We start from the raw sequence: 25,585 nt of genomic DNA on the forward strand, positions 1-25,585 counted from the left end.
CTTCTGGGAAATGGAGTCTCTAGGGGACGGCGCCTGCGCACAAGGCGGAGCCGCGCCTCCGTTTCCCCGGACCTTCTGGGAAATGGAGTCTCTAGGGGACGGCGCCTGCGCACAAGGCGGAGCCGCGCCTCCGTTTCCCCGGACCTTCTGGGAAATGGAGTCTCTAGGGGACGGCGCCTGCGCACAAGGCGGAGCCGCGCCTCCGTTTCCCCGGACCTTCTGGGAAATGGAGTCTCTGGGGGACGGCGCCTGCGCACAAGGCGAGGCCGCGCCTCCGCGCTCCCTGGCCTTCTGGGTAATGGAGTTTCCGGGGCACTCCGCGCGCCCTCGGTCCCGGCAGCAGAGGCCCCAGGTCGCGGGACCCCCGCCGCTCGGCTGATCTCTGCGGCGTGCGCGCGGACCCGCCGGCGGGGTCGGAGGCCCCGAGGATGTCTGCGGCGTCCCGGAGGCCCAAGACGTTCAAGCTGCGGGCCCTGCACGGCCCCCAGAAGGTCGGGGTGGCGGGGAGCAGCTGCCAGGACGTGCTGCGGAAGGGCTGCCTCCTCCTGCAGGTGCCCGCGCGGGGGGACGCGGGGGCGGGGGCCGTGCGGGGGCCGTGGCCTGGGGGCGCGTCCCCGCCCCTGAGCCCGCTGCGCGGCGGTGCGTGGGGGCTCCCGGGGCCGCGCCTCCCGCCGCGGGCCGCGACGACGGGGGGGACGGCGGCGGCTCTGCCCGAGGGTCTCGGCGCGCTCCCCGCGCGCGCCTGCTCGTCCGCCGCGTGCGCCTGCGCGGGCCTCAGTTTCCCCCTCCGCAGCGGGCGGGGCGGAGCTGCGGGCCCCCGAGAGGCCTCCCGGCGCCCCGGTCCCCGCGGGTTCGCCCGTCGCTCTGCCGGCCCCGACCGCCGCGGTTCTCCCGGCCGGCCCCGGACCGCCGCGGCGCGCGGGTGGGTGTGCGCGGCGCTGCCGGCCTGGAGCCGACCGCTTGCCGGTGTCCGCCCGCGGCCCCGAGTCCCTTCCCGGAGGAGCCGACCCGCGCCGTGGCCGCCGAGGAAGCGGGGTGCGCCGAGCGCGTGTGGCCGACGCCCGGGGGTGCGTCCTGCTGACGCGGTGCCCGCGGGCGAGTGGGGGCCTCGGGCCTTGTTCTCGGAAACAGCCTGGGGTTCGGGCCTCGGGCGCTCCTGTCCAGAGAGCGAGCGTGGCGAGTCCCGCACGGCGCCCCCGCCGTGATCCACGGCCCCGTGGCTTGTGCGTCGGAGCGACCCGCACGCAGGGTGTCTGCTTCCGCGCTCCGCCGGGTCTCCGCCTGCCGGTGGCATGTGCGCGGCGGCCCTTCGGGGCCTGGGGGAGCGCGGCGCACGGAACGGCCCCCGGGACCCGCCACCGAAGCCTCCCGCCCTGCGTCCCCGCAGCTCCCTGTCGCCGGCTCCCGCCTGTGCCTGTACGAAGACGGCACGGAGCTGACCGCTGATGACTTCTGGAGCGTCCCCGACGGCTCGGAGCTGGTGCTTCTCAGCGCGGGCCAGACCTGGCAAGGCTGTAAGTGGCGCGGATGCGGGAGCGTGGCAGGGAAGCCGGACTGGCCTTGCAGGTGCTGGGGGGCGGGGGGCGCGGACACCGACCTGCCGGGGGTCTTCCCGCACAGAACTCGGAAGGGGGAGCCCCCAGCATCAGGGAGAGCTGCCGCTCCTCTTGTCCAGGAACCCCGTTGTCCAGTTGGGTGTTTCAGGTGACCTTTCTTCTTTTTGACATTATTTAAATTTTATGTTCATTTGACTGTCCTAGTAACTCCCAAGGGCAGAAGGGAGGGACTGGCGGGCTGGGGCCTGCGCTGCTTTGCCAGTGAGGCCCACCGGAGAGAGGGGCCGTATTCCCCGCAGACTGGCCAGCCGTTCAGTTCCTAGGGAAGGGGTGGTCGCTGGGGCTGTGCCCGGTGTCTGGTCTGTGTTGGTGTTTGCCAGTGTGCCCCCCTGCCAGCAAAGTTCTCCCGCTCGCTGCCCCTTTGTAACCACGCCTGCCCCTCCCAGCCCTGCTGTCCCTCCTCTTGGCAAGCACTGACGTGTTCTTGTCTCTGTAACATTGTCATTTCGAGAACATGAAGGAAATGGAATCACACGGTGTGTGATCATTTGAGATGGGCTTTTCTCACTCTGCAGTAAGCCCCTGAGAGCGAGCGTCCACGTGCCGTGAGTTCCGGTGGACCGTTGCGTGGCGCTCCGTGTCGCGGCTGGGCCTGTTTGTTTACCCGTTTGCCAGCTGAGAGACGTTTTGCTTTCCAGTTTGGGGCTATTACGTATGAAGCCTGCGTGGCCAGTCACGTACAGGTTTTTGTGTGGACACCCGTTTGCATTCCTTCGGAATACAAGTCAGGAGTACAGGGGCTGGGTCATGGCATAAGTGTGCATTTAATTTTTCAAGACGACAGTGTCCGCTCTCATCACTTCTCTGTAACATCGCACTGGAGGTTTTATACACCCAAAACCCAACTTGGAACGAGTGCCCTAAACATGAAATTAAGGGAACAATTATATCCACAATAGTATCAAAAAGAGTAAAATATTTAGGAATAAATGTAACAAAAGAAGTGCAACACTTCTGTTCTGAAGCGTATAAAACATTGTTGCAAGAAAAGGATTTAAATCCATGGGAAAATACAGTGTGTTTATGGGTCAGAAAGTTTGACCCCATTAAGACGTCAGCACTCCCCAGACTGGTCTGCAAGTCGTCCCGGCCCCTCGAGGAACTCCGGCTCGTTCCTTTGCAGAAATCAACAAGCTGATTCTAATCCATGATTCATATGTAATTTCAAGGGACTCAGAATAGCCAGAACATTCTTGAGAAAGAACACAGGAGGAGCCTCACACTTCCTAATTTAAAAACTTACTACAAAGCAGTGGTAGTCGAGACACGGGATTGAAAGATGGTCCGGAAATGAACTGATGTGTCTGTGATCAGCTGAAGGTGCCAGGGGTGCCAAGACCGTCCGCTGCGACAAGAATCCCCCCTTTACCAGATGTCGCCGGGACTGTGGGACACCCACATGCCGAAGAGTGGGCCTGACCCTCGCCTGGCACCATACACAAAAATCAACTCAAGATAGGTGAGTGACCTCAGTGCAAGAACTAGAAATCTAAAACCCTCAGAAGAAAACAGGGCAGTCACTGTTCATGACCTTGAACTTGACTAAGGGTTCTTACACGTGACACGAGACACGTGAACACCCAGAGGAAAAAAGTAGATACATTTGACTTCAGAATGCAAGACTTTTGTGGCCCCATCAAGGCGGTGAAAAGATCACCTGCAGGATTGGAGAAATGAGCAAATCACGTATCTGGTAACGGGCTTGTACCAGAGTAAATGAAGTCCTCCGGCCCATCGGCCAAGGGAAACCCAGTTTAAAATCGGGCAGACGTTGTGAGTAGACATTTCTCCAAGGAAGATACTCCGATGGCAAACAAGCACATAGCAAGATGCTCCACAGTGTTCGCCCCCCGGGAAATGCAGACTGCACCGAGGGGGGCACCCTACACCCCACGGGGCTGGGCACGGGCTGCTGAGCACCTGGAGGGACTGGGATGCTTGCCCGTTGCTGGAGGGCGTGAGGCGGTGCCGCCGCCCTGGGGGATGGGCTCACCATGGTCCCCCGATGATCCAGCAGAGTCAGCTGTGACCCCGCGGCCCCACTTCTAGCGTGCACCCCAGAGGACCAAAAGCGCAAGTTCACGGGAAAACTGGCGCACGGTGGTTATTAGATGCTTTACTCATCGTGGCCAAAAGGTGTAGCCCCAGATAGCGCCCCCGAGAGACAGTTAGGGGGAGTGTGGTGTGTTCCCACGGTGGAGTATGTAACCTTTGCCTGTTTTTCGAGGACTAGGAGACACGGGGTTGTGCCTCTCACATGGTGGATTGTGAGGGGCGGGGGACCCGTCTCAATGAAGTGGTTTTGTTCAAACAGAGGAACGGACTGTTGCAGAGCGGCGGCCCCTGTCCCGTGTCCCGCTTCGGGCGGTGTGGCTGTCTCCCGTGCAGCCACCCCGATGGGTGTGCAGAGCTGTCTCCGCGCGGGCGACTTTGCGCTCCTGTGGGACGTGCGGTTGGCTCCTTCCCTGAGCTAGTCGGCCGTCTGGCTGTCCTCTCTGGGGAAGTGTCTCTGTGCATTTGTCTTTGGTCCGTCTTCTCACTGGAGTTTGCAACTATTGTGTTTTGGTCTTTTCCCACCGTGTGTTCTGGATGCGTGGTGGGAGGCGTGTGGCTCGTGGGCGTTTCCCGCCGCGCTGTCGCTGGTCTTTGCAGCCCGGAGCAGGCTCCTTCACGGAGCGCAGGTTTTCCGTTTTGACGAAGCCCACGTTCTCTGCACTTTCCTCTTGTGCTCATGCTCTCCGTGAAGTCCAGAAACTTCTCTCCAAGCCCTCATGCTGGGAGCGTTTCTCTGCAGTCTTTCTGCAGCAGCGGCTGTGGTCCAGGATTTTTTTTTCTTTAGCCCATCAAGGGTGGGTGATACCGGTTGATTGTGGTGCACCGAACAGCCTCTGGTTCCCGGCGCAACGCTGCTGGGCGGGGCGCGTCTTAGTTCCCTGTGCTGCCGTCTCTGCTGGCCGAGGCGTCTCCGAGGCTCTTGGTAGACTTGGGTGCCCCACGTGCTCAGTGCTTGCTCCGCAGAGAGCAGGGGTGTGAGCAGGGGTGTGAGCAGGGGTGAGAGCAGGGGTGTGAGCAGGGGTGTGAGCAGGGGTGTGAGCAGGGGTGTGTGGGAGGCCCCCCGGGGCAGCGCCGTGGCGGGGAGACCCAGGGGGAGGTCTAGAAGGAAGCCCAAGGACGTGGGAGGTTTTGTGTAGGGAGACAAGGGCAGCCACTCGCTTGGCGTGGCTCCCGCCAGATCCGACCACGCACCACCTGCAGGGCAGGTGCACAGGCCCAGGCGTGGGCAGCGGCTCGCCGGTGTCTGGGCAAGGACTGGGACCCAGGACATCTCTGAGGCTGGGCAGTCCCAGCAGCGAGGCGGGGCTGGACGGCCGGCAGCTCCGTGTCTCCCCAACACCGTGCTCGAGGGCTGCGGGCTTTTCTGTCCTCTTCTGTCTGCAGACGTGAGTGACCTCCGTCGCCTCCTCAGCGCCTTCCACAAGCCGCATGAGGGGCTGATCCAGGCCGCGCGGCAGCTGCTGTCGGACGAGCAGGCCCCGCTGCGGCAGAAGCTGCTGGCCGACCTCCTGCACACCGTCAGCGAGAACATCGCGGCCGAGACCAGGGCCGAGGACCCGCCGTGGTTCGAAGGTAGCTGGGGGTGGGGGGTGGGGGGTCGGGGGGTGGGTGGGCTCAGAGCCCCGCACAGGGGGGACTGGATCCCCACTGCAGCTCCCGGGCCGGGGCCTTGCTGGGCTCCCCTGCTCTCACAGCCCTGGGGCTGGCCTTTCTATTTCGGAACTCTGGGGACGTGTGCGCAACATGAAGTTTTCCGTGTTAACCCGTGTGAGTGTGTAGTTTCTGGGGGTTGGGTACGTTCACCTTGGCGAGCAGCCGTCATCACCGTCTGTCTCCAGAACTTTCTCAGGTTCCTCCACTGTAGACACTGTCCCCCACGTCTGCCCCGGTGCCCGCGCTTGCTCGCTTTGTCTCTGATCTGATCCTCCTTGGGCCTCACTCGCGGTCACACAGCGGGTGTCCTCGGCCTGGCTGGTCTCACTCTGCACCGGCCCTCAAGGCCACGTGTGCTGTCCCCATGTGTCCCAGGCTCGCTCCTTCAGGCTGGCTCACATTCTGCTGCGTGCCTGGACCCCATTTGCTGTTCTGTCACTGGCCTGTGGGCGGGTTGGAGCAGCCCCAGGAGTCTGCAGCCCTGTGCATGAGGGGGCTGTGGGGCAGGAGCAGCAGGCCCTCGGTGGCGTCCAGATGCCCACACGGGGGTCTGGGGATCCCCTCCCCAGGCAAAGAGAACCGGAGCCTGCGAGCAGGACACGTTTCTCAGACGAGGCCAGCGGTGCACACAGGCTGCCGCCGGGAGGGCAGGGCCGCGGATCCCGGAGTGGTTGGGTCTCCTCTCGATCCTGGCAGGTTTGGAGTCTCGGTTCAGGACTAAGTCTGGGTACCTGAGGTACAGCTGTGAGAGCCGGATCCGGAGCTACCTGAGAGAGGTGGGGTGCGGGGGGAGTGGGGCGTGCAGGGGTGCGGGCATGTGGGGCACAGGGTGTGGGGGGTGTGGAGTGCATGGGGCACAGGGTACGGGGTGCGAGGGGTGCAGGGGGCACAGGGTGTGCAGGTGTGGGCATATGGGGCGTGGGGTGCGGGTGCTGGGGCACGGGGTATGCAGGTGGACGGGGGACACGGGGCGGGGGCAGTGAAGCCCCCCCCAACTGTGGGCTTTGGGGTGTCATGTGTCAGCATCCAGCAGGGTCCCCGGTTTCTTCCAGGTGAGCTCTTACGCCTCTGTGGTCAGCGTGGAGGCCCAGGAGGAGTACTCCCGCATCGTGGCCGTCATGGGCCGGGAGCTCAGGGCGGCGCAGTACCACGGCACCTACTTCGACAGAGGCGCCAAGGCCGGCCACCGGCTCTGCACGCCAGAGGGCTGGTTCTGCTGCCAGGTGCGCCCAGGGTCCCGGGGCTGCCCAGGCGGCAGCTGCACCCGCCCTCCCCTGGCTTCCCTCCGGGCATCTCAGCCACTGCTCTCCAACTTCAATGGCATCGGAACCCCTTTCCCTGCCTGACGGCTGTCGCACCACACCCCATTTCCCGGCCCTGCTGCTGGTCCAGCAGCCCTTCCGACAGCCTCCCCGGCCCTGCCGCTGCTCTGGGCCCTCCTTTGAGAACCACTGATGGGGCTGGGAGTGCACGGCTGCGTCCCGAGTGGAGGCCTCTCTTTGGCTCCCGTTGGGAGAGGGGGGATGGGTGCATAAAGACAGTTCCCAGCTTCTGAAACCACTTTCTAGGTGGCAGCTCAGATTTTAGGATTTGCGGCCAGACATGACCTGGGCTGGGGCGGGGGCGTGTCCCAGCAGCCAGAAGCAGCATCTGGGCCTCTTCCCGGAGACCCGGAGAAATTGCAGAGGCACCACTGTCCAGTAGGGGCTACTGAGCAGGGTCACGAGTCTGGGGCTTGGAGCTGGGGGCCTCTGCAAGGACGGGCAGGGACTCCTGGCCTCTGGGCTCCGGCGAGTACCTGGGCCCCTTTGCATTTCCAGCACAATCTCTTCCCCTGCTGGTGGCTGGAGGGTACACAGCCGGCCCTGGAGGCAGGCGCGGCCTCCCGGCCTCCCTCCCACAGACGGGCTCCCCGTGCTTCTGCCTAGGCAGTTGCTTGTGCGGGTGATGGGCCCTGACTAGCAGAACACTGCTGCTTCCAGCCAGCTGTGTGTGGGGCTCCGAATGACCTCAGGTCCTCTCCGGGGGCCTCACCTGAGCTCAGGTGCTCCACGGGGGAGGAGCAGAGACGAAAGGCTTCACCCTGTCCTCGTCGGGAGGCCTGAGGCCCAAGGTCTGTATGTGAGCGAGGACAGTGGGTGTGGAGCTGGGAGCTGTGCAGGCCTTTGGGGGACAGGCCAGCCCTGGGTGGGGCAAGCTGGGGGCTTCAGGGTGGAGGTGATGCTTTAAAGCCGGGTTAAACGAGACAGTAGGAGAGGACAAGTGACCCTGTGAGGCAACAGGGGTGGGGGAGTGGGGGCTGTGGGCTCTGTTGGGAGCCGCAAGCCGTGGGGTGACGATCCTAGGATGGTGGGGGGCGCGGGTGCCATGGCCTCTGGCGTGTGCTCAGCCGACATCTGTGAAGGAGTGACTGAAGATGGGGCATGGCCAGGAGCGCCGACAGACTGCCACAGGCACACCGACGCCGGGCAGTCCAGACTATTCGACGTCTGACGTTCCTCACAATGGCAGGAGCTTGACAATATGACAATACCTTGTCCCTTGGCCAACGCGGAGTGTCATACTAAGGGTCACGAGGGAAAAGGGACCTTCCCAAAGACGGTGCTTTTTAAATTTATTTGTTTAGCTAGTTGACAGACAAGGAAAGAGAGCGCAGAAGCAGGGGGAGCAGCAGAGAGAGAGAGGGGGAAGCAGGCTCCCCGCTGAGCAGGGAGCCTGATGCGGGGCTCGATCCCAGGACCCTGGGATCACGATCTGAGCCGAAGGCAGATGCTTAACGACCGAGCCCCCCAGGTGCCCCTAAAGGCACCCCCAGGCAGCAGCCGCCTACTAGGACTGAATCCTCCTGGTGGGCCTTTTCAGCCCCTCCAGCTTGACGTGAGACCAGAGGGTGAGTGCTGAGCTCACTCTGTCGACCGTGTTCTCTTGTGACCTAGGGCCCTTTCGACGTGGACGCCTGTGCATCCAAACACTCCATCAATCCCTACGGTAACAGGGAGAGCCGTGTCCTCTTCAGCACGTGGAACCTGGACCACATGTGAGTACGGCTTTCGGAGGGGTCAGGACTGTTGTTGAGAACTGCGTTCGCGGACCCCAAGAGCACCTGCTGGGGCCTGTCCCTGCCATGGTGTCCGTGGCTGGCCGGCTGCCTCGTGTTTGCTGTGCTCAGCTCCTGGGTTACGGGCCCTGCCGTGTCCTGGGTGTGCCGGCTGAGCGGGGTGCCAGCTGTGCGCTCCTGACCTGCGGGGATCGGTGTCCTTTCCCGTGAGGGGCTCTGACGGGTTGGCCCAGATCCCCATCCACGCCGTGGGACCTGGCACATGTCCCCTGTGTCTCGTCCAGCTCCCATCTGTGGGGCCCAGAAGGCGCTGTCCTGCATTGCACTCGGTTGCTGTGGGAGGGGGTCTCTCCACCTCCATCAGGACGAGCCCAGAGCGGGGGCTCCGATGCAGCGGGGGCTCCGATGCAGTGTGCAGGGCGTCCCTGCTTCCGCCTGGAGAGCGAAGGCCGCAGATTGTTCTGTGTGGAGGAGCTCGTTCTAAGAAAAGGGCAGAAATAGAATTGTGTTCTCTTAGGGGAGACACTTTCCTGGAATATAGTGACGGCCTTGTCTCTCCTTGTTGAAGACCGAGGTCTTCCCGTGCCCTTCAAGGAGACGGCCCCCCTTTACCGAGTGCACAGGGGACGTTGGGGGCACAGTGGAGGCCGCCTTCCTGCCCTTGGGGATCCACCCGTTCCGCCCCCAGGAATTGCTCCTCTGACCTTTGTCCGTGCCCTTCTGACAGCTGTTGCTGCGGCGGGTCCCTGGGGTCTGAGTTGGAGAAGGGACGAGCGCGGTCCCTCGTGGGGACACCACACCGCGCCTCCGCAGCCTCCCGGACCCTCACAGGATGCGCCTACAGCTCGGGGGCGTGTGTCTTCCGGTGCAGAGCGGTGCCCGCGTTCCCGGGCCGGTAGGCGTGTGTGGTCTGAGTTTCCACGTTACAACGCAGCCTGGGGCGAGCCTGGCGCGGGACAGGCCTGCGTGGTCTCCCGTTCCGGGCCGTGGCGGGGCGGGCCGTGGGCAGGCGGCACACGCGCTCTGGGGACTGGTCAGGAAGCCGATTCTCGGGTCCCGCCTGCAATTCCCCGGGCTCCGGGGACTGGGGTGCACATCGGGGGGAGAAGGGCCGTCCTGGTGCCTGGGCCACTGGGTGAGCGCCCCTCTAGGGAGGGTGCAGGGTCTCACCCCTTCTGACAGGCACCGAGCGCCTAAAGATGACGTGCGCCTCTCCAGCTCATCGGCTGCTCCTTTCTGTGACTCGCTGCGGTGTGTGGACATGGGTGGTGGGCTCGGTCCCGGGTTTAAGGGGTGGGACCAGCCAGCCTGGAGCAGAGGGCAGGCCAGGCGGCAGAGGCGGGAGCACTGTCCCCCAACACCGTGGCTTCGAGCATGTTTTCTCAGTAAATATGGCTCATAGGCCTTCCAGCAGGCCGGTGGCTTCCCTGCGCATCTGACCTCTGGGCTCCTTTCCGATTTCCGACGCCCGGTGTCCGTGCGGGTCCGTGGGCGGTCCGCGCTCTCCCGCCTGGGAAGACGGCCCTGTAGCCTGGACTGTCGCCTGCTTCTCTGGGGCATCAGGGTCCCCCTTCAGGCGTGGAAGGCGGACGGCACAGTCTCCGGGCGTCGGCTACTCTCTGCCTCTTCGGTGGCCGTGGTCCAGCACCTTTGTCCTTGACCGCAGAGCGTGTGCGGGCGCAGGCCTTTCCCTCTGTTCTGACTGGGACTCACCTTCTTTGTTCTGACATCCCCCAAAGGGGGTCTGTGCCCTCTGTGGGGAGGGGGCGGCAGGAACTCTGCACCCGGGGCTTTCCTGGACTCTACCCTGTGGGCCCCTGTCCTTGGCTGATTTTCACTTGCGTCCTCGTGACCGTAAACCTCGGCTGGGAGGCGGAGCCTGTCGCGCACTCTCAATCCTGTGGGTGGTCTCGGGAGCCCTGGGCCTTAGAGTTGGCGTCGGCAGAGAGGGTGGTCTCGGGAGCTCTCCCGAGTTGTCAGCTGTCTGTTTCAGAGGCTGTGGCCGGGTCTTTCTCGGGGGTCCTTGCCCACTGCCGTGCGCTCCTCGTGATGTCGGTGTGTCTGGGTTCCGAGTTTCCTGTCAGCGGGATTGTTTTTTGTAGATGTTCTGTGTGCGCTGGCGTGTCCTGTCCCCACAGAGTGGTTTTGCCTTTGTTTCTGCCGCATACCCAGAGCTTTCAGTGGCTCCGAAACCACGGAGTATTGACTTCCTGCTTGGCTCCCACACGAGCGGCGGCGTGAGGTCGGACTGTGTGTCCCTGAAGGGTGAGCCGAGGGTCCTGGCTTTCTGGGTGACTGGAAATGCTTGTGTTGTTGTGCTCCCGCATCCTGTCCCCCGCTGCCTGCCCCTTGGGAACCCCCCAACCCCACGTGGGTCAGGCTCAGCTGTGTGGCTCCAGCAGATGCCTGACATGCCCCTGGTCACCGAGGCCTGTTCCCTGGGGAGGAAGCCCGGCCCCCAGGCTGCCCTCCAGCCAGCACAGCCACAAGAGTTTCAGGATCAGCGGGAACCCGGCCACACCCACCCCCACAAGCCCCGGTGGTGGGGCTGGGGATGCCACAGTAGGTGGCCGATGTGGTGGCTTTTTCTCCCTCCCCAGAGCCCGGGGCTCCCCGCCACTCCCCTTCCCGCACTCACGACTGCAGTGGGGTCTCAGTCCCACCTCCCGGCTCTCCCCTTTGGCCCCATTTTGGACCGTGGCCCTGGTGCACTGCAGGGTGGTGGCTTACCCTGCGGGTCAGGTGTGGACGTCTCTGTTTCTGGCAGTGGGGCCCCCTCTTTCTTGTGATCTCGAGTATCCACTTCTTCCCTTGTGTTTGGCGTTTCTCTGTGCTGCGGGACACGGGTCTGTGCAGTTGGTCCGCCAGCGTCCCTCCTCATCAGCCCGCAGGCTTCCGTACTTGCTAGTGTGCGGGCCTTGAATGGCTGGTTTGTAAGTGAAACAGTTTTATGCCAAGCAGCATGGACACACACAGCATGAGGTTGGAGCTGGACAGACATTCGGCCCTTCTCCCAACGCTCTCCAGGGAGGACGAGGGGAAGCTTTACTTCTGGGGTTCCGGCAGGCAGGCGCTCGCTCCGGCAGCACTGTGAGGACAGGCATTGGTGGGGACCGAGGCCACCGGGATCTACCCCTTCCTTTCCTCCTTCCCGGGACTTAAAGAGGTCGTGGTCCCAGCCGTCCTGCGGGAGACAAGCCAGGCTGCCGCTTCTAGGCCGGGCGAGCGTGCGTGGCTGTGTGCGGTGGTGCCCCAGTGGACCGTCCCCCTGTTCTCCTGCTGACGGCGAGATGAGGTGTCCCTGCCATGCTGCTCCTCCGGGGTGTTTCCAAGTGTGGCTCCTTGTGAATTCTGAACCGTCGCACTTGTGTCTTTCCCGTGAGCCCCCACGCTGGTTGCTGGCTCGGCCGCGGTTGCTGGCTCGGCCGCGGTGGCCGAGGAGAAGCCAGGTGAACTGTCTCTGCACTGCTGTGACGGATGTCCTGGCAGGGGCCGCGGAGGGCGCTGGCGCCCCGTGACCGGCTCTCCCTCACTATGCAGAATCGAGAAGAAGCGCACGGTCGTCCCCACGCTGGCGGAAGCCGTGACAGCGCGAGACGGCAGGGAAGTGGCCTGGGAGTACTTTTACGACCTACTCTTCACCTCGGAGAACCTGAAGCTGGTCCACATCGCCTGCCATAAGAAAACTACCCACAAGCTCAGCTGCGACCCACGCAGGCTCTACAGACCGCGGACAAAGCCGAAGAGGCGGCGACCGGCCCGCAGGGGCCAGTGACAGGCGTGACGGGCGGCCGCGCCTCCTCCCCGGGTGCGATGCCCGTTGTTTGTGTTCTTGTCACTGCGTGGCTCCTGGAGACTTCAGAGGTCCCCGCTACGTCTCTGAAGCGGGTTTTGCACTGCTGAGCTCCAGTGCCAGAGGACCTGTTGCCGCACAGCCAGGACACGTGTGGGTGGGCAGGAACGAGGCATCGTCCTCAGCTCGAGCCCCGCCGCCCCAATGGCCCCACTGCCGTGCACACACAGAGTGGCCTCCCCACTGGCCCGGAGTCAGGCCAGACGTGGCTGCGCTGGCCTGAGGGACAAGTGGTCTGTGTCCGCGCTCGGCAGGGCTGGCGCTCGCACGACACATGCAGAGCTCTGCCCTCTCGGCTTTTCTGATTGCTCCCAAGGGTTGCAGCCCATTTGGGGTAAAACGTTTGAATTCGGTAAAGCACGTGCAAGGACTGTCATTTCTGGTGGCAGAGAGTGGGAGACCCTCCAGCATGTCTTCGTAGGGGAAGGGCTGACTGTGGTCTGGTGCCGGAGCACAGGACATTGCTGTTCTTGTCAATCAGAAATGGTCAGGCATCTTCCCCGTCGACACGCTGGTATGTTTCTGTGCGGAAACAGGGGGCCGTGTGGCAGGGCACAAGGCGCTCAGTGGCTTCCCCACGTGGACCGTGACCTGATCTTATAACCGCCTTTGTGTGTGTCACACGTGCGTGTTTCTGCACACGGGAGTCTGTGAGGAAACGTGCCTTCTGGACAGTAACCCTGGAGATGTGGTGGGGGTGTTCCAGATTAGAAAGGGCTAATTTTCTAAATCTTGTGTTTTGTAAAACCTGAAGTTTTTGAAATAAGCACTTATTTCATAATTTTTTAAAATTGACTTCTTAAAGTCCTGCAGATTGTAATACCTGAATTTTTACTTTTGTATAATTGTAAAAACCAACAAAGATTTTTCAGAAGTGACCCATCGAAAGTTGGCACTCTCTGGGAATGATAAGGATGAAAATAAAGGGTCAGTGATTTTGAAAAAACGACACACGTCATTGCATTTTCTTTACTGAAACAGGTGTCAGGACGAGCCAGCCCCGTGCGGGCACCGAGCACGTGCTGTTCAGCTGGCCGCTCGGGGAAGCGCACAGGCGGGGGTGCCGGAAAGCCTGCCTGGCCCTTGTCTGCCTGTCGAGCTGTCCTGTGGCCCCTCCTTCCCCAGCCCAGCAGCAGTGCGAGGGCCTCCTGCCGGGCTAGGATCTGAGATCTGATATGCTGGGACTTCTGCTGCCACCCGCACGGCCCTCTGTGAGCTCCTGCTCACCCTCTTGATGGGCACTTACGTCCCCTCGGGAGGCAGGACTCGGAAATCCAGTCTTCGGCTTGGAGCAGCAGCTGCAGGGCTGCCGCGGTTGCCGTGTGGTTGAGTTTGCTTGTGTTGGGGCCTGCAGCCTGGGTGCCGGGTTCAGATGGGAGGCAGGGGGGTCATCACCTGGTGGTTAGGGGACCCTGAGGCTCCCAGGTGAGTCGGTGGCTCAACCTCTTGGCAAAATAGGGGTTCATTGTTTTCAACCAAAGAAGGGAGGGAAAACTCTAGGAGCTGGGAGTGTAGGGTCCCTGCTGTGGGTGTGTGACTGTGGTGACATCGGGGCGCCGGGTCCCTGGTGCTGGCAGGGCCTCCACTCGCCGCGGGCTCTTGGGCCAGGCTGCCGAGGGAGGAGCTCCAGGCCGCGGTCCTGCAGGCGCCTCTGGCAGCTGGGATGGGCAGCGGCCGTGCAGAGTCCAGGGTCAGGGCTGAAGGAGCCCAGTGAGGGGTGCGAGCAAGGCAGGGGCTGAGGAGGTGAGACCGGGGACAGCGGGGGGCATTTCAGTCCCAGGTGGGCACTCCAAGCCTGTGTGACTGACCCCAGTAGGGCCCGGGTGAGCTTCTCGGGTGCCTGGAGGATGAAGCCTGCGTCCGTGCTGCCCCGAGAACCACTGTAGGAGGCTGTTCCTCTGGCATTTTCCCTGCGGGTGGCTTCCCTGTGATAAACGGGACTGTGAGCATCGTGGCTTCTCTCCTGAGTCCTAGGGGAGTGGGTCTGAGGGTCCCCTGCACAACGGGCGCTGGGGACAGCGTGGCAGGACGGCTCTCCTAGTTCCGACACTGCTCCCCCAGCCACGGGCACGTCATCGTGCGAAGACCTACGTTCGAGTGTTTCTAGAAATTCATAGGGTTAAATTGAGCTGCTGTTATTACTAAGTCAGAAATGTGTTACCGGCGGGGGGTCCCTTCCAAGACCCCCAGTGGCTGCCTGTGCGGCTGGTCCCGAGCCCTTCACTGCCAGCCCCGTCCTGTACACACCCCTGAGGTCACCTGGAACCGGGACCGAGGCACAGGAGGGAACGAGCAGTCACAGTGAGGCGCGGCCGTGAGGTTAGAGGTCCGCGGCCTCGAGCTCTCCTGGGCCTGCGCTTGCCCTTCTCCCGGGACGGGGACGGGAGGATGCGCACGTGACGGCCCTGAGCGGCGTGGGCAGGCGACGGCGTCGGGCTGCTTCGGATCTTCTGACGAAGCGTCCCAGGAGGACCCTGGCTTCCGCCCGGCGGCGGAGTGTGGGTAACTAGAACCACGGGCGAGGGACCAGGGTGCGGGCGCAGCTCCAGAGGACCAGGGTGCGGGCGCAGCTCCAGAGGAGACGTCGCGTGTTGCACGGTTCGGTCCCCGTCGTCCTGAGCTGGAGGCAGCTTTTCTCCTGGCGTTGGTCACGGGGGACCCGGGCTCCCTGCTGTGTTCTCTCCCCAGCGCTCTGTAATCTCTGTAACTGGTTACACCACGGAGGGGGGCCACAGCTTTTGGGGACATCGGGCCTCGTCCCCACACGGGGCGAGGACTGCGTGGCCCACTGCGGCGGTCTCGGGAACCCCTCGATCCACACGGGGGTGCGCGTGCTGTCCCTTCTAGCCCGCGGCCTCAGCTCTCCCCTCGCTGGTGTCCCCTCCCCGCAGTGAGCGGGCACAGAGGCCAACCCGGCCCGACACCCGGAAGACAGGATTCGTGTCCTCCAAGTCTTTGGTTTTAGAAACAAAGATTTCTTTACAAGTATTTTCAAAATATATTTTATTTCTCTATTATACGTACTTTGCAAGTTTCCGAGGTAAACTGCAGCTCCGTGTACAGGGTAAAGGAGGCGCCTTCAAGAGCTGGCACTGACTCGATCACAAGAGTGACCTGCTTCTGATAATGGAAAATAAACTCACGCCTTAGCCAAGCCAGAGAGCCGAGGGAGGCGTGTTCTTGGGAAGGGTCTCTCCCACGGACCCCGGGCAGCGCGGCCGCAGACTCCAGAAAAGGCGTGGAGCCGCGGAGGCCAGTCTGAGAGATGGCTCCGGGTCACGAGTGTCGACGCTCCAGGCACCCGTTGTCCTGCCCGAGGACCTTCATGGGTCCGTTTCAGCATCTGGCTAAGAACACATTTTCTTGGGAGACAATTGATATAAATCTCGTCACTTGCTAAACTGTCAAAACTACTAAGGGTGTTAAATGCGCAAGGAACCGCCGTGCAGCTTCTCTACATCTCGGCTCCGTCGTCGTCGTCGTCGTCGTCATCTTTGGCTCTGAAGTGCATTTTCCGGAGCTCCCGTCTGCTCATCGAAGGACAGGACGAAGACACTGGAGGAAGGTCCTGGAGGGAGAAGAGTCACCTCAGCCACCGCCGGCCCGTCGCACTGGTGAGCACCCCAGGGGAGGGCTCGCCCCTGCCCCCAGCTGATCCGAGGGAAGAGGACAGCCAGCAAGTGTGGGGGGAGCTGCTCTCCTCCCATGAGCGAGGGGGCGGCCCAGAGTCCGCACCAGCCCCCACCCCGATGGCCGAGCAAGGGGGGAGAGGCCTCCCAGCAGAGGCCGCGCCCGGGCAAGGATCCCCTGCTCAGGACAGGGAGGGGCTGCTCCCAGGTGGCCGGTGTGTCCCCTCCTCACCAGGAATGGGGCCTGTCCTGAGGCAGTGCCACACGCAGGCCGTGAGCTGACCCTGTGTGCAGCCCGTGCGGGGGCGCCCATCTTACCTGCATGAGCTCCACGTTTCCGAAGAACCGGCCCACGGGCATGGGCTGGTTGCTGTCCTCGTCCAGAAAGACGCTGTCGTCCGTCTGTAGCAGGGGCCTCGGCGCCTGCTCCGCCGACCCGCCCCGTGTGGCATGGCTGCCGTAAGGCTCCTCCCCTGGAAGGACCCCGGGTGTGGGCAGGCACAGGCCATCCTCAGTCTCTGCGGGGCTGGCGTCGCCCACAGCTGTGCGGGCCCCGAGGGGGGGCCCTGTGGCCTCCGGCTGGGCAGGAGCCCCAGCTCCCTTTCCTGGAGGTAGCCCCTGGTCTTCAGCGAACCCCAGAGACTCATTGTTACAAGGGCTCCTGGGGGGGATCTTGGGCAGCCCAAGGCTTTCACCCTTCGGGACAAGTTTCTGTAATTCTGATTTCACAAGATGGCCTCTGTCATACTTGAACTTCTTGGAAATTCGCCTGTCGGCAGCTTTGCGTGACGAGGCCTGTCAAGAGAAAAGTGTAAGAGGAAACCAGACACACCTAGGATTACGGGGCAGGGAGAGAATCCAGAACATCTCGGTCCCAGAGGCTAGCGTTCCTGAACAATCCAGATGCTGCTGCCACACCCTGGAGGACAGGGTTAGGTCACGGCCTCCAAAGGCACAGAATTTAAGCCGGTGGCTGGGAAACTGTAGACACACCGGCCTCGGCTCCCATCCGTGCTGGCTCACCCGCGGGCCTGGGGAGTGCCCAAGGGAACCTCCGAAGCAGGTATGGATGGAGGATAAAATGCCAACAGACATCCAGTTCCCACGCAGGCCTGCTAGAACGTAAGCCGCATGAAGGCGTTCTGGGCAGAGCAGGGGCTCGCAAACACCACTAAAGGGACGTCACGGTCTTTAGAGCAGCACACGACGCGGAACCGTGTGAGCTGCGGGAGTCAGACCGAGTCGAGCCAGACCCCTGAGCAGGATGTGGGGGAGGTCGGCCTTCCAGTGACTCTGGGCACCAGGGCTGCGGGGCAAAGCTCGCTCCCCAAGACTGCAGGGGGACGGGGCGTGGCTCTGTGCCAGCGACCTCAGGCGGAAGGCTATAGAGCTGAGTTCCCAGAGTGACTGGAAGAGGGGCGTGTGGGGACAGAGCGTGAGCCCCGTGTGTCCCCTGCCGGGGGAGCGCTCCAAGGACACGGCCCCAGCCCACAGAGCGCAGCTTTCTCAGACCCCGTGATCACAGCGCTCGAAGTCCCTCTGCGGGGTCAGCAACCCCGCTCTTGCCTACACACCTCAGGACCAATGTTTTGTACAGGAACGGACCCCAGTCAAGTCCCGGCGTCTCTGTGCTGGCGAGGCTCACCTGGCATAGCGTCCCGGCAGACGTGGCGGGGCCGGCTTCCCGGGCAGAGGCCAACCTGGCTGAGCAGCGGCGGGCTCGGAGGCGCGCTGAGGACCGCACGGCACCTGCGAGCTAGAGCAGGTCCCAGAGCGTCAGTCAGTGCTCTTCGGGGACGTGAGCGTGGGCACGGGGCGTCCCCACCCGAAGAAACCGCTGCGGAGTCCCTCCCGCCCCGTCTCCTCCTCCTCCTGGAAAAACACCTGGGGCCGTGTGCAAACAGAACTGCTTCGGGTTTAAGATGCACATCTGTTCTACGGCGCCTGGGTGGCTCAGTGGGTTAAGCATCTGCCTTAAGCTCAGGTCATGATCTCAGGGTTCTGGGATCAAGCCCCGCATCGGGCTCTCTGCTCAGCGGGGAGCCTGCTTCTCCCCACCCCCACCCCCCCCCCCCCCTACTTGTGCTATCTCTCTCTGTCAAAGAAATAAATCTCTAAAAAAAAAAAAAAGAAAAAAAAAGACAATGCACATCTGTTCTTCGCTACCGTCTTGGAAGCTCGGGGCGGTGTGTCCCCTTCACGGCACACATTTGGAGGAACCTCCACTTGGGAGTTCGTCGGCATTAAGTCAGCTTCAGATGTGTTCAGAAGGCACACATCCCCTTTCTCAGAAGGTTCTCCAACTTTTATACAGTGTACAAGTTCTCCGTAAAAGGGCACAGGAAAAACAAAGCCCCCCTCCGCCCCGTAGAGGTGGAAACAGCCCGACTCTGCTGGATTAAAGCAGTTAAGTTGTGGCTAACGTGACCGACTTAGCAGTCTGTGTCTGGTTTACTCTGAATGCAACGCAGTCTCCTAACGACAAGGAAGGAATGACCCCAAACACTAAAAACTGAGAACCCACGTGCCTCTGGCCAAACCAGGTCGCCTTGGTGCAGCCCCCCCGCTCCCTAAAGCACACACCTGCCTTGAGTTTCCCCAGTTTTCCACTCATTCCTTTTTCCGTTCTGGAACGGATACCAAATGCACTGAGAGGACGATCCGTTTGAAGCTCAGCCTGAAGCCTGACAATAAAGGTCTGTCGCGCAGCAGTGGGCGAGGACCCGTGGGCACGTGGGTGGGGGGCCCGCGGGCTAGCGTCCCAGCAGGCCCCAGATGTGCGGGCCCCGGGGCTGGGCCAAGGGTGGCAGGTTCCACAGCGGAGACTCATCAAAGGCCAGCGTAGAGCCTGTACCGCGCTGTCCTGCCGCCCCCCACCCCAGCCATGGCTTTCCAGAGGCCCTGGGAGGTGGCGGCTCACCCAGTCTGAGTGACAGCGGGAATGTCCCGGAGGGCGTTCAAATGCAAGGGAAAGGAGAGGCAGCGGCCCGTGGAAGGACAGGTACCCTCCCAGCTGTGCGCACAGCAGGGGCAAAGAGCTCGGGACCAGGTAGAGGGCCTGGCGCGTGGGAGCACTGGGCCTGGGCCCGCGCCGTGTCAAGAGCGTGTTTGCTGAAACCCGGCAGCTGTGGAGGCGCAGCCACGTGTGGGGAGCGGAGCCTGCAGAGGCGCTGGAACCGCCCCCCCCCCCCCGCCCTGTACCAGCACACGGCCCGGAGCTCTCTCCCCGGGAGGGAAGGGCCACGTCCATCCCAGGCCACCAACCGTCTTCTCTTCTGTTAAAAGTCCTCCTAACACTTTCCCACGCGACTGTGCTTGGCTGGGCGCAGTGGGGGACGGAAGGACGGACAAATGGCCCTGAGGACAGCTGCTGCTGTCACCGAGTGTCACCGAGTGCTGACGTGGCAGGCGCTGTGCCTGCCGCTTCAACAGCTTTCAAGGAGCAGCTTTAAGACGAGGATGGCTCCGTGGAGGAGCCTGTGTGAGGTCAGCCGAGTGCTGTGTGGCCTAAAGTTCTCCTTGCCCTGTATCATCGCGCACGGCACTCATGTGAGCTCCAAGAGCTGCCGCGTGAAGCTGCTCGGCAGCTCCGCGGGGGCTGAGCAGGGGTGGGCGGCGTCCTGGCTCTTCTCCGACACCGTGCGCTTCCAGAGGCTTTCTGTCTTCATCTCCGAGGCAGGAACTGTCTGTCATCGTAGGAGGCACCAGGCTCCCTGGGTGGGCGTGTTCATCTTCAACTTTCCAGGCCCCTGAAGACACACCCTGGTGGGTCCAGGCCAACGCTCTGGAGCTGTGGTGGTTCTGGTCCCGCCCGTCATCCACCCGAGAGCTGCAGCCAAACCGGATGCGCGATGGTTTGGTTCAGTCTCGGGCGGAACCCCCAAGGAGCCCGCTCCGGCACGTCAAGCATCTAGCAGCTTCTTCTGCTTCGGAGAGCCGGCGGCGTCCACGTAATCCCCAAAGGAAGAACTTCCGCTGCTGAGGTCGTCCGCCTTCCAGGCAGACTGGTTAAAAACGGACGTCAAAGGCAAAAATGTGGTTTCCCAAAAGGGCAAGACAGCATGAGGAATCCCGCTGACCCCTATAAAACTGGCAGAAAGTATGAAAAACCATTTAAGCCTTTTGGAAATGGGCAAAGCACAAGCGAAGGACCACTCACTCAGGACCCCCGGCAGAACTCAGCGGTGTGTGACTCTAGACCCCACGGCCGAGGAACGGGGCGCCCACACGCTCCCGGACAGAGGTCTCCTCCCACCTGGCGCGGGATGTCAGCCTTTCTGACTCTGTCCTCGTCCCACTGTTCCCACGCTAAGTCCCGGGGGTGTGTGTGTGGGGGGGGCGCTGAGAAGAGGGGGCTTCCTTCTGCCCAGACCACAGCCGTGGGACAGCCTGGGCAGAGCACCAAGAAGACTGGGGCCCCTCACCCTTGCCCTGCTTGTGGAGGTGGTTCCAGGCCTGGAGAAGCAGGCCCAGGGGGGCTCGGGCTGCTGCACCGTCGCTTCTCCAAGAGTGCTCTGGGTGTGACACAGGTGTCTTGCAGTGAAGCCTGTCAAGGTCCCTCGACGGAGCGTTTGACTCTGAGACTTTGCCCGCAGGGGAGGCAGGCGTTACAACAGAGGGCTCTTGTCTCTCCCCTCAGAACTGACCTCCTCTGCAGGAGTACGGAGAAGGTCTGGCCTTAGGAGGTCTCAGGAACCGCAGAGGATGTGGAAAAAAGGCAGCTACGACAGAACCAAGATAAACTTCAGGCCAGACAGTCTGCAGGAGAGACGCGGGGAATCCCGCAGCCGGAGGAGCCCTCCTGGCGTTGGAGCAAGCACCAAACACGACTCGGAAGCCAGGCCTTAGCCTTCAAAGCCGCCACCCAGTGACGGATTAGTTTGCAGAGCAAGTTAGGCCCCAGGCGACTCGGGCAAACCCAGCAATCCATGGGAGTTTAAGCGCCAGGTGTGGTCTGTGAGCAGCAGGAGAGCGTCCCCCAGGGTGAAGGTGCTGCCCGGGCAGTGGACTGACCGTCACCTGGGGAGAGGGGAATAAAGCGTCCAACAGAAGCATCAGCCCAATCACTAAAACAAAACACCTACCAACAGCCACAAGCCGTGGGGAACCCAGAATTGCTAAGTTCTCTGAAAAGCCCAGATGTGACAAAAAGTTGTGGAGCATGCAAGGAAACAGAAGAGCAGACCTGTACCCTGGAATACAGCCAGCGACAGTGGCTGGGTTTGTTTGACTTTATCCGAAAAAGACTTGAAAGTGGCCATTTGGGGCCTGTTCAAGAGCTACGAGAAAGCACAAGTAAAGAACTGGACAGAGAGAAAAGAGAGTGAGAAAGGAAGTCTTCGAGAATACCCTGGACACACGTAAGGGCACCAACATACGTGTAAGGGGCGTACCAGGATGGAAAGGAACAGAAAAGACAGAGAAATAACGGCTGAAGCTCCCCAAATTTATTGAAAAATAGCGACCAACACAACAGGAATCTAAGGACTCCGTTCCCAACAGGAGAAATGCAACGAGGTCCGCCAAGGCACACGGCGCTGAGTCCGGAAAGCCAGGGACCAAAGACACCTGGAAGACGGCTCGGAGAACGACCCTCCCTTAGCTGGAGCTCCAGAAACCCGTCACTAACTTGGCAGCATCAGTGGATACAGTCACACAACTCCAGGATCTCTAAGAAACATCCCCAACCAGGAATCCCGCCCTGAGCAAAGCCGTCCTTCAAGAACGGCTGCGGGACAGGCACCGCCAGGCCAGCGGGGGTACCTGCGGCCGGCGGGGGTACCTGCGGCCGGCAGGGGGCCCTGCGGCCGGCGGGGGGACCTGCGGCCAGCGGGGGGACCAGCGGTCAGCAGCCCCGTCCTACGAGGAGTGCTGAAGGACAGTCCGCGATCCCTGGTGAGCGAGCACTGGGGAGGTCATACTGTCCTTGCAGAACCCCGTTTCCAGGCGGACGTCCTCCTCTCAACTGGCCTCGGAAGCAGCTGCGGACACGCGTAAAGGGATGTGCCCTGGCGGCACCCGCATGAAGGGCACGGCCGGGTCCGGCTGCGCTGGCTGAGGAGATGCCGGCAGGGGACAGAGAACCCGGCAGGACTGCGGCTGCCGACCCTCAGAGGGAACAGGTGTGCGACCCCGAGACAGCGGGCCAAGGAATAAAGGCACAGGCACGTCGCGCGGGGGCCAGGCAGCCACAGACCTGCGCGGATTCCGGATTCCGTGTGGCAGAGCCCAGAGCAAGCGCTGGGAACAAAACGTTACACAGTAGCGAACGAGTCACTCAAGAGCCGCGTTACAGAATATCCACCGCGAGGCCTTTAAGCGAGAACAGAAGAAAGCGGACGAGCTTCAAGGCCACGGAAGCAGCACGGCCCGCGAGCGCCCCAGCCCGTCGGAACCTGCGAACGGGCCCAGCAACTGCGCGCAGGAGGTCAAGTTGCTGAAACCCCCCCGCACCCCAACACCCAGCGGCGGAGCCCCGCGGGGTCCCCAGTGCGGGCACCGGCGGCCGGGCCGGTGTCCTCCCACCCCACGCGGCCCCCGAGCTGCCGGCCGCCTAGACGGAAACCAAGGGCTGCGGTAGTGGCAGCGGTTCCGGGGTCCAGACCGGCTCCGGACCCTTTCCTGGGATGAGACCTGGCGGCCCTCTGTCCGGGGCAGTGACCCAGGATGCCCGCCTCGCAGGCCGGGATCTGGGAGCCCCTTACCCGGGGGTGGGGGGGCGTGACCCAGGCTGCTCCCCGCCCCCCGCCCCCCCACGCCCCCGGCGCGGTCTGGGAGCTCCCTACACCGAGGGCGTGACCCGGGATGCCCCGCCCCCCGGGGCGCTCTGGGAGCCCCACCCCAGACAGCGATCGGGCTGCACCGTACCCGGCGGGGCCGTGACCAGGATACCCCCGCTCCCCCGGCGGCGTGGTCTGGAGGCCCTACCCCGAGGCGGCCGAGCGGGTGCCGCCCCTCGGCCCTGGGCGCACTGCGGTCACTCCTTAGCTCCCCAGACGATGGGTGGCCGGAGCCCCGGGCTCTTCGGCGCAGCCCCCCCGCCGGCCTCGGCCCCTCACCTTCCGGCTCCTCATGGGTGTGAGCGGCGCGCTGCCGCCCCCAGCACCGCCCCGAGTCCCCACGTCCCGGCCTAACGCTTCTCAAAGGAGCGGCGACCCCGCGGCCCGCGGCCCGCGCCCCGGCGTCCGACGCCACCCGAAGGTTGACCAATCACAGCCCGGCGTGCCCTGCGCGTGACCCAACAAAGTCCGCGCCGTGCGCAGCGGCGGCCATGTTTGTGAGGGGCACCCGCCGGGCGGCCTCCGCGGTCGTCGCGGTTAGGCGGGGCGGCGGCCATGTTTGTGAGGGGCATCGCCCGACGCGCCGGCCGCGTGTCCCCGGGAAGGCGGGAAGTGCTTGTTCCCCGGAGGCCCCGGCGGAGGTCGGTGTCCAGGCTCTGGGCCCCGCGGTGTGAGCGTCGCGACTTTGCCGCAGTGCGCTTGGCCTGGGGGCCGGCGAGCCCCCGCGTGGCCCGGCTCCGGCCCCGAGGTGGACCGCAGGCCGCCCTCGGACGGCCCTTCCTCCCCGGGGCTCAGGGACCCTGCGTTAAGGCCAGTGGCCGCCGTTGAGAGTTTTAAAGACAGAAAAATCCAGCCTTGCCTTTAAGCACGCCAGGCGCCCAGCTCGGGTCCAGGACGCCTCCCCAGCCCCGCGCCTCCGACCGAAGGCCACCAGCCCTGTCCTCTCGCCCCTCAGTAACCCCCCAACCAGGGCTGAGGGACACCAGCCCTGTCCTCTCGCCCCTCAGGCCCGAGGGGCAGCAGCCGGACCCCTCAGCTCGCACCGTGGCAGCCCCAGCCACAGGAGGCTTTGCAATCAGTGCAAGCCGTGTTTACAACTGTTTTTACAGGTGAGAACGTCCAGGTCAGGCAGTTTTGTGGGATGCACTAGATTCTCCAGTTCAGCTGTGAAAGGCTGAAAAGTGACCCGTGTTGAGCTTCGGCCCGTGGCCGATCTGAGGGTGCCCGTGCGCGTCGTTCCCCGCCAGACGGATCCCGCCGGCTCCTCCCTGCGGTGCTGACCAGCCCGAGCCCCTTCAGGGAGGCCGCTGGGCTCTGGTTCCGGCATGCACGGGGCTGGTGTGCACGCTCACGCGCGCTCGTCTGCCTGGTGGCCTGCTGGATCCTTCTCCCTTCTCGGGGCTGCGTTGCCCGCGGCCTTATTTCCCACGGCCTGTGTGGAAGGGAGAAGACGAATGGGGCCTGGCAGGGAAGTCCGTTTGGAAAGGAAACTGATCTAATCACTGGCAGCCGCTGGAGGGAAACCTAAGGCCCAGCCGTGTTAAACACCTCACCTGTCCCACTTCTGCTGAGACTGGTTTCCTAATAAGCTGGGTTCCGTGCTTTTATTCCGGAGCCCTTCAGAACTCCACTTCTCGTCGGTTGGCACTTGACAACCACCGGCCAGTTTCTGACTCTCCAGTTGCTCTGGCGTCAGCGGATGCCGGGCCCCCTGCTTGGGCACGCCTGACTCGGACAGGCCGGAGAACTGGGTGCCGCTGGAGTTCTGCCTCTCCAAGGGCTTCAACTCTGGTTGCAAAGGTTGTGTGAACGGTGTTTCTAGCCCCGCAGCTGCTCCAGCCTGACGCCCAGGGCCTCCCGGTCAGCTAACCCTCCTTCCTCGTCCGTCTCCGATCAATGACCATTCCTGGTAATTCTAGACCATGCGGCGGGTCCCCCTTCTCCTCTTGCCCACAGTGCCCACAGCAACAGACTGGTCACTCACCAGTGGTGGCCTGACCCCCTCCTGAACCTCCGGGGGCTGCCTCACTGCTTCTAGGATCAAGAACCGGACGTCACATGGCCTGGAAGGCCCAGCACACAGCAGGAGCTCCGGGAATGTTCGCTGAGTGAAGGTGGCGCAGGTGAGGTACCCCCCCACCCCCCGGCCCTTCCTCCAGACCCATCCAGCCCGGCTGCCCTCGCCTTCTGCTGCTCCCACTCTCCCCTCCTGGCTCCCAGAGTGCAGCGGGTCCCCTTCCCCACCTGGCGCTGCACTGTGCCTTCTGCTCTCCCCAGCCCCCATCCATCTCCCTGGCTAACTCCCCCGGAACCTCAGATCAGCCTAAACTGGGGGTCCTTGCGGGGAGGGGCATCAGCAGCCATCTCCCGCTGCCCACACGCTGGTCTCCTCCCCACAGCTTTAGTTAGCCTTCTGCTTTGCCTGCAGCTCGCCTCTCTTCCCTCCTGCTTGCCCTCTCCCTCATTCGGTGTGTTTGCTGAGCTCCTGCCCACTCCCTCATTCAGTGTTTGCTGAGCTCCTGCTCTGTGCCTGGGACTGAGCTAGGCCGAGTTACAATGGTGGTGCACCTGCCTTTGTCATGTTTGTAGTCTAGCTGGGGGTGGGGGTGGAGGCGGGGGGTGGGAATGGGTGCTCAGGGGATAGCGCACGGGGGTGCGGGGGTCCGATAAGGCTCATTGTAGGAAGTGACAGCGGGAATTATTCAGGATCATTGCTTCCCTCCAGGATGAAGCCCCTTTCAGGTCCAGCGGGAGGAAGCCGGCAGGAGCCCCCGCCTGGCCCAAGGCCGTCCCTCCCTGCAAGGCGGGAAGCCCAGAGCTGCTGCAGGAGATGCTCTTGGGTTCTCTCCCTCCTCCCATGTGCTTCCTTTCCCTCTTCCAGACTAGCTGCGCCCCCGCCTTCCAGGTCCCGGAAGCCGAGGCCCGTGTTTAGCTCACAACCG

The 25,585-nt window shown here is 63.1% G+C and overlaps 2 protein-coding genes across 8 annotated transcripts; one reads left to right on the forward strand and one right to left on the reverse strand.

The window, feature by feature from the left end:
* The first annotated feature begins 267 nt into the window (after window positions 1–267).
* Window positions 268–25,585, forward strand: DFFB (DNA fragmentation factor subunit beta). 7 transcript variants are annotated; one of them, XR_009399714.1, is made up of 9 exons: window positions 268–551; window positions 1,388–1,514; window positions 5,055–5,243; window positions 6,021–6,100; window positions 6,377–6,547; window positions 8,261–8,361; window positions 9,110–9,277; window positions 10,555–10,647; window positions 11,923–12,010. XR_009399714.1 is itself a non-coding variant. In XM_059376854.1 (8 exons), exons 1-8 carry the CDS (start codon window positions 429–431, stop codon window positions 10,586–10,588), a joined length of 993 nt encoding a protein of 330 aa, XP_059232837.1. In that variant the 5' UTR covers window positions 268–428; the 3' UTR covers window positions 10,589–12,011. The 7 variants fall into 7 exon arrangements, 4 of the variants coding, with proteins under 4 accessions (XP_059232837.1, XP_059232838.1, XP_059232839.1 ...); XR_009399713.1 differs by having other exon boundaries at window positions 10,555–11,831; window positions 11,923–12,009; XM_059376854.1 differs by having other exon boundaries at window positions 10,555–12,011.
* On the reverse strand, window positions 15,222–23,069 carry C14H1orf174 (chromosome 14 C1orf174 homolog). Its single transcript, XM_059376858.1, has 4 exons — window positions 22,923–23,069; window positions 17,510–17,620; window positions 16,183–16,659; window positions 15,222–15,803 (listed from the first exon to the last, which is right to left on the reverse strand). The coding sequence occupies exons 1-4, from the start codon at window positions 22,935–22,937 to the stop codon at window positions 15,690–15,692; spliced, it is 717 nt and encodes a 238-aa protein (XP_059232841.1). The 5' UTR covers window positions 22,938–23,069; the 3' UTR covers window positions 15,222–15,689.

This window comes from Mustela nigripes, chromosome 14, assembly GCF_022355385.1.
Source record: "Mustela nigripes isolate SB6536 chromosome 14, MUSNIG.SB6536, whole genome shotgun sequence".
Taxonomy (NCBI): Eukaryota; Metazoa; Chordata; class Mammalia; order Carnivora; family Mustelidae; genus Mustela; species Mustela nigripes.

Bases quoted from the DNA above. Each gene is read 5' to 3' on its own strand.
- DFFB (XM_059376853.1), top strand. From the start codon at position 429: ATGTCTGCGGCGTCCCGGAGGCCCAAGACGTTCAAGCTGCGGGCCCTG. The intron at 5,244-6,020 runs GTAGCTGGGGGT...CGATCCTGGCAG, and splicing joins GGACCCGCCGTGGTTCGAAG to GTTTGGAGTCTCGGTTCAGG. The intron at 8,362-11,922 runs GTGAGTACGGCT...CTCACTATGCAG, and splicing joins ACGTGGAACCTGGACCACAT to AATCGAGAAGAAGCGCACGG.
- C14H1orf174 (XM_059376858.1), bottom strand. The intron at 16,660-17,509 runs GTGAGCCTCGCC...TTCTCTTGACAG, and splicing joins CTGCCGGGACGCTATGCCAG to GCCTCGTCACGCAAAGCTGC. The intron at 15,804-16,182 runs GTAAGATGGGCG...TTCTCCCTCCAG, and splicing joins GAAACGTGGAGCTCATGCAG to GACCTTCCTCCAGTGTCTTC.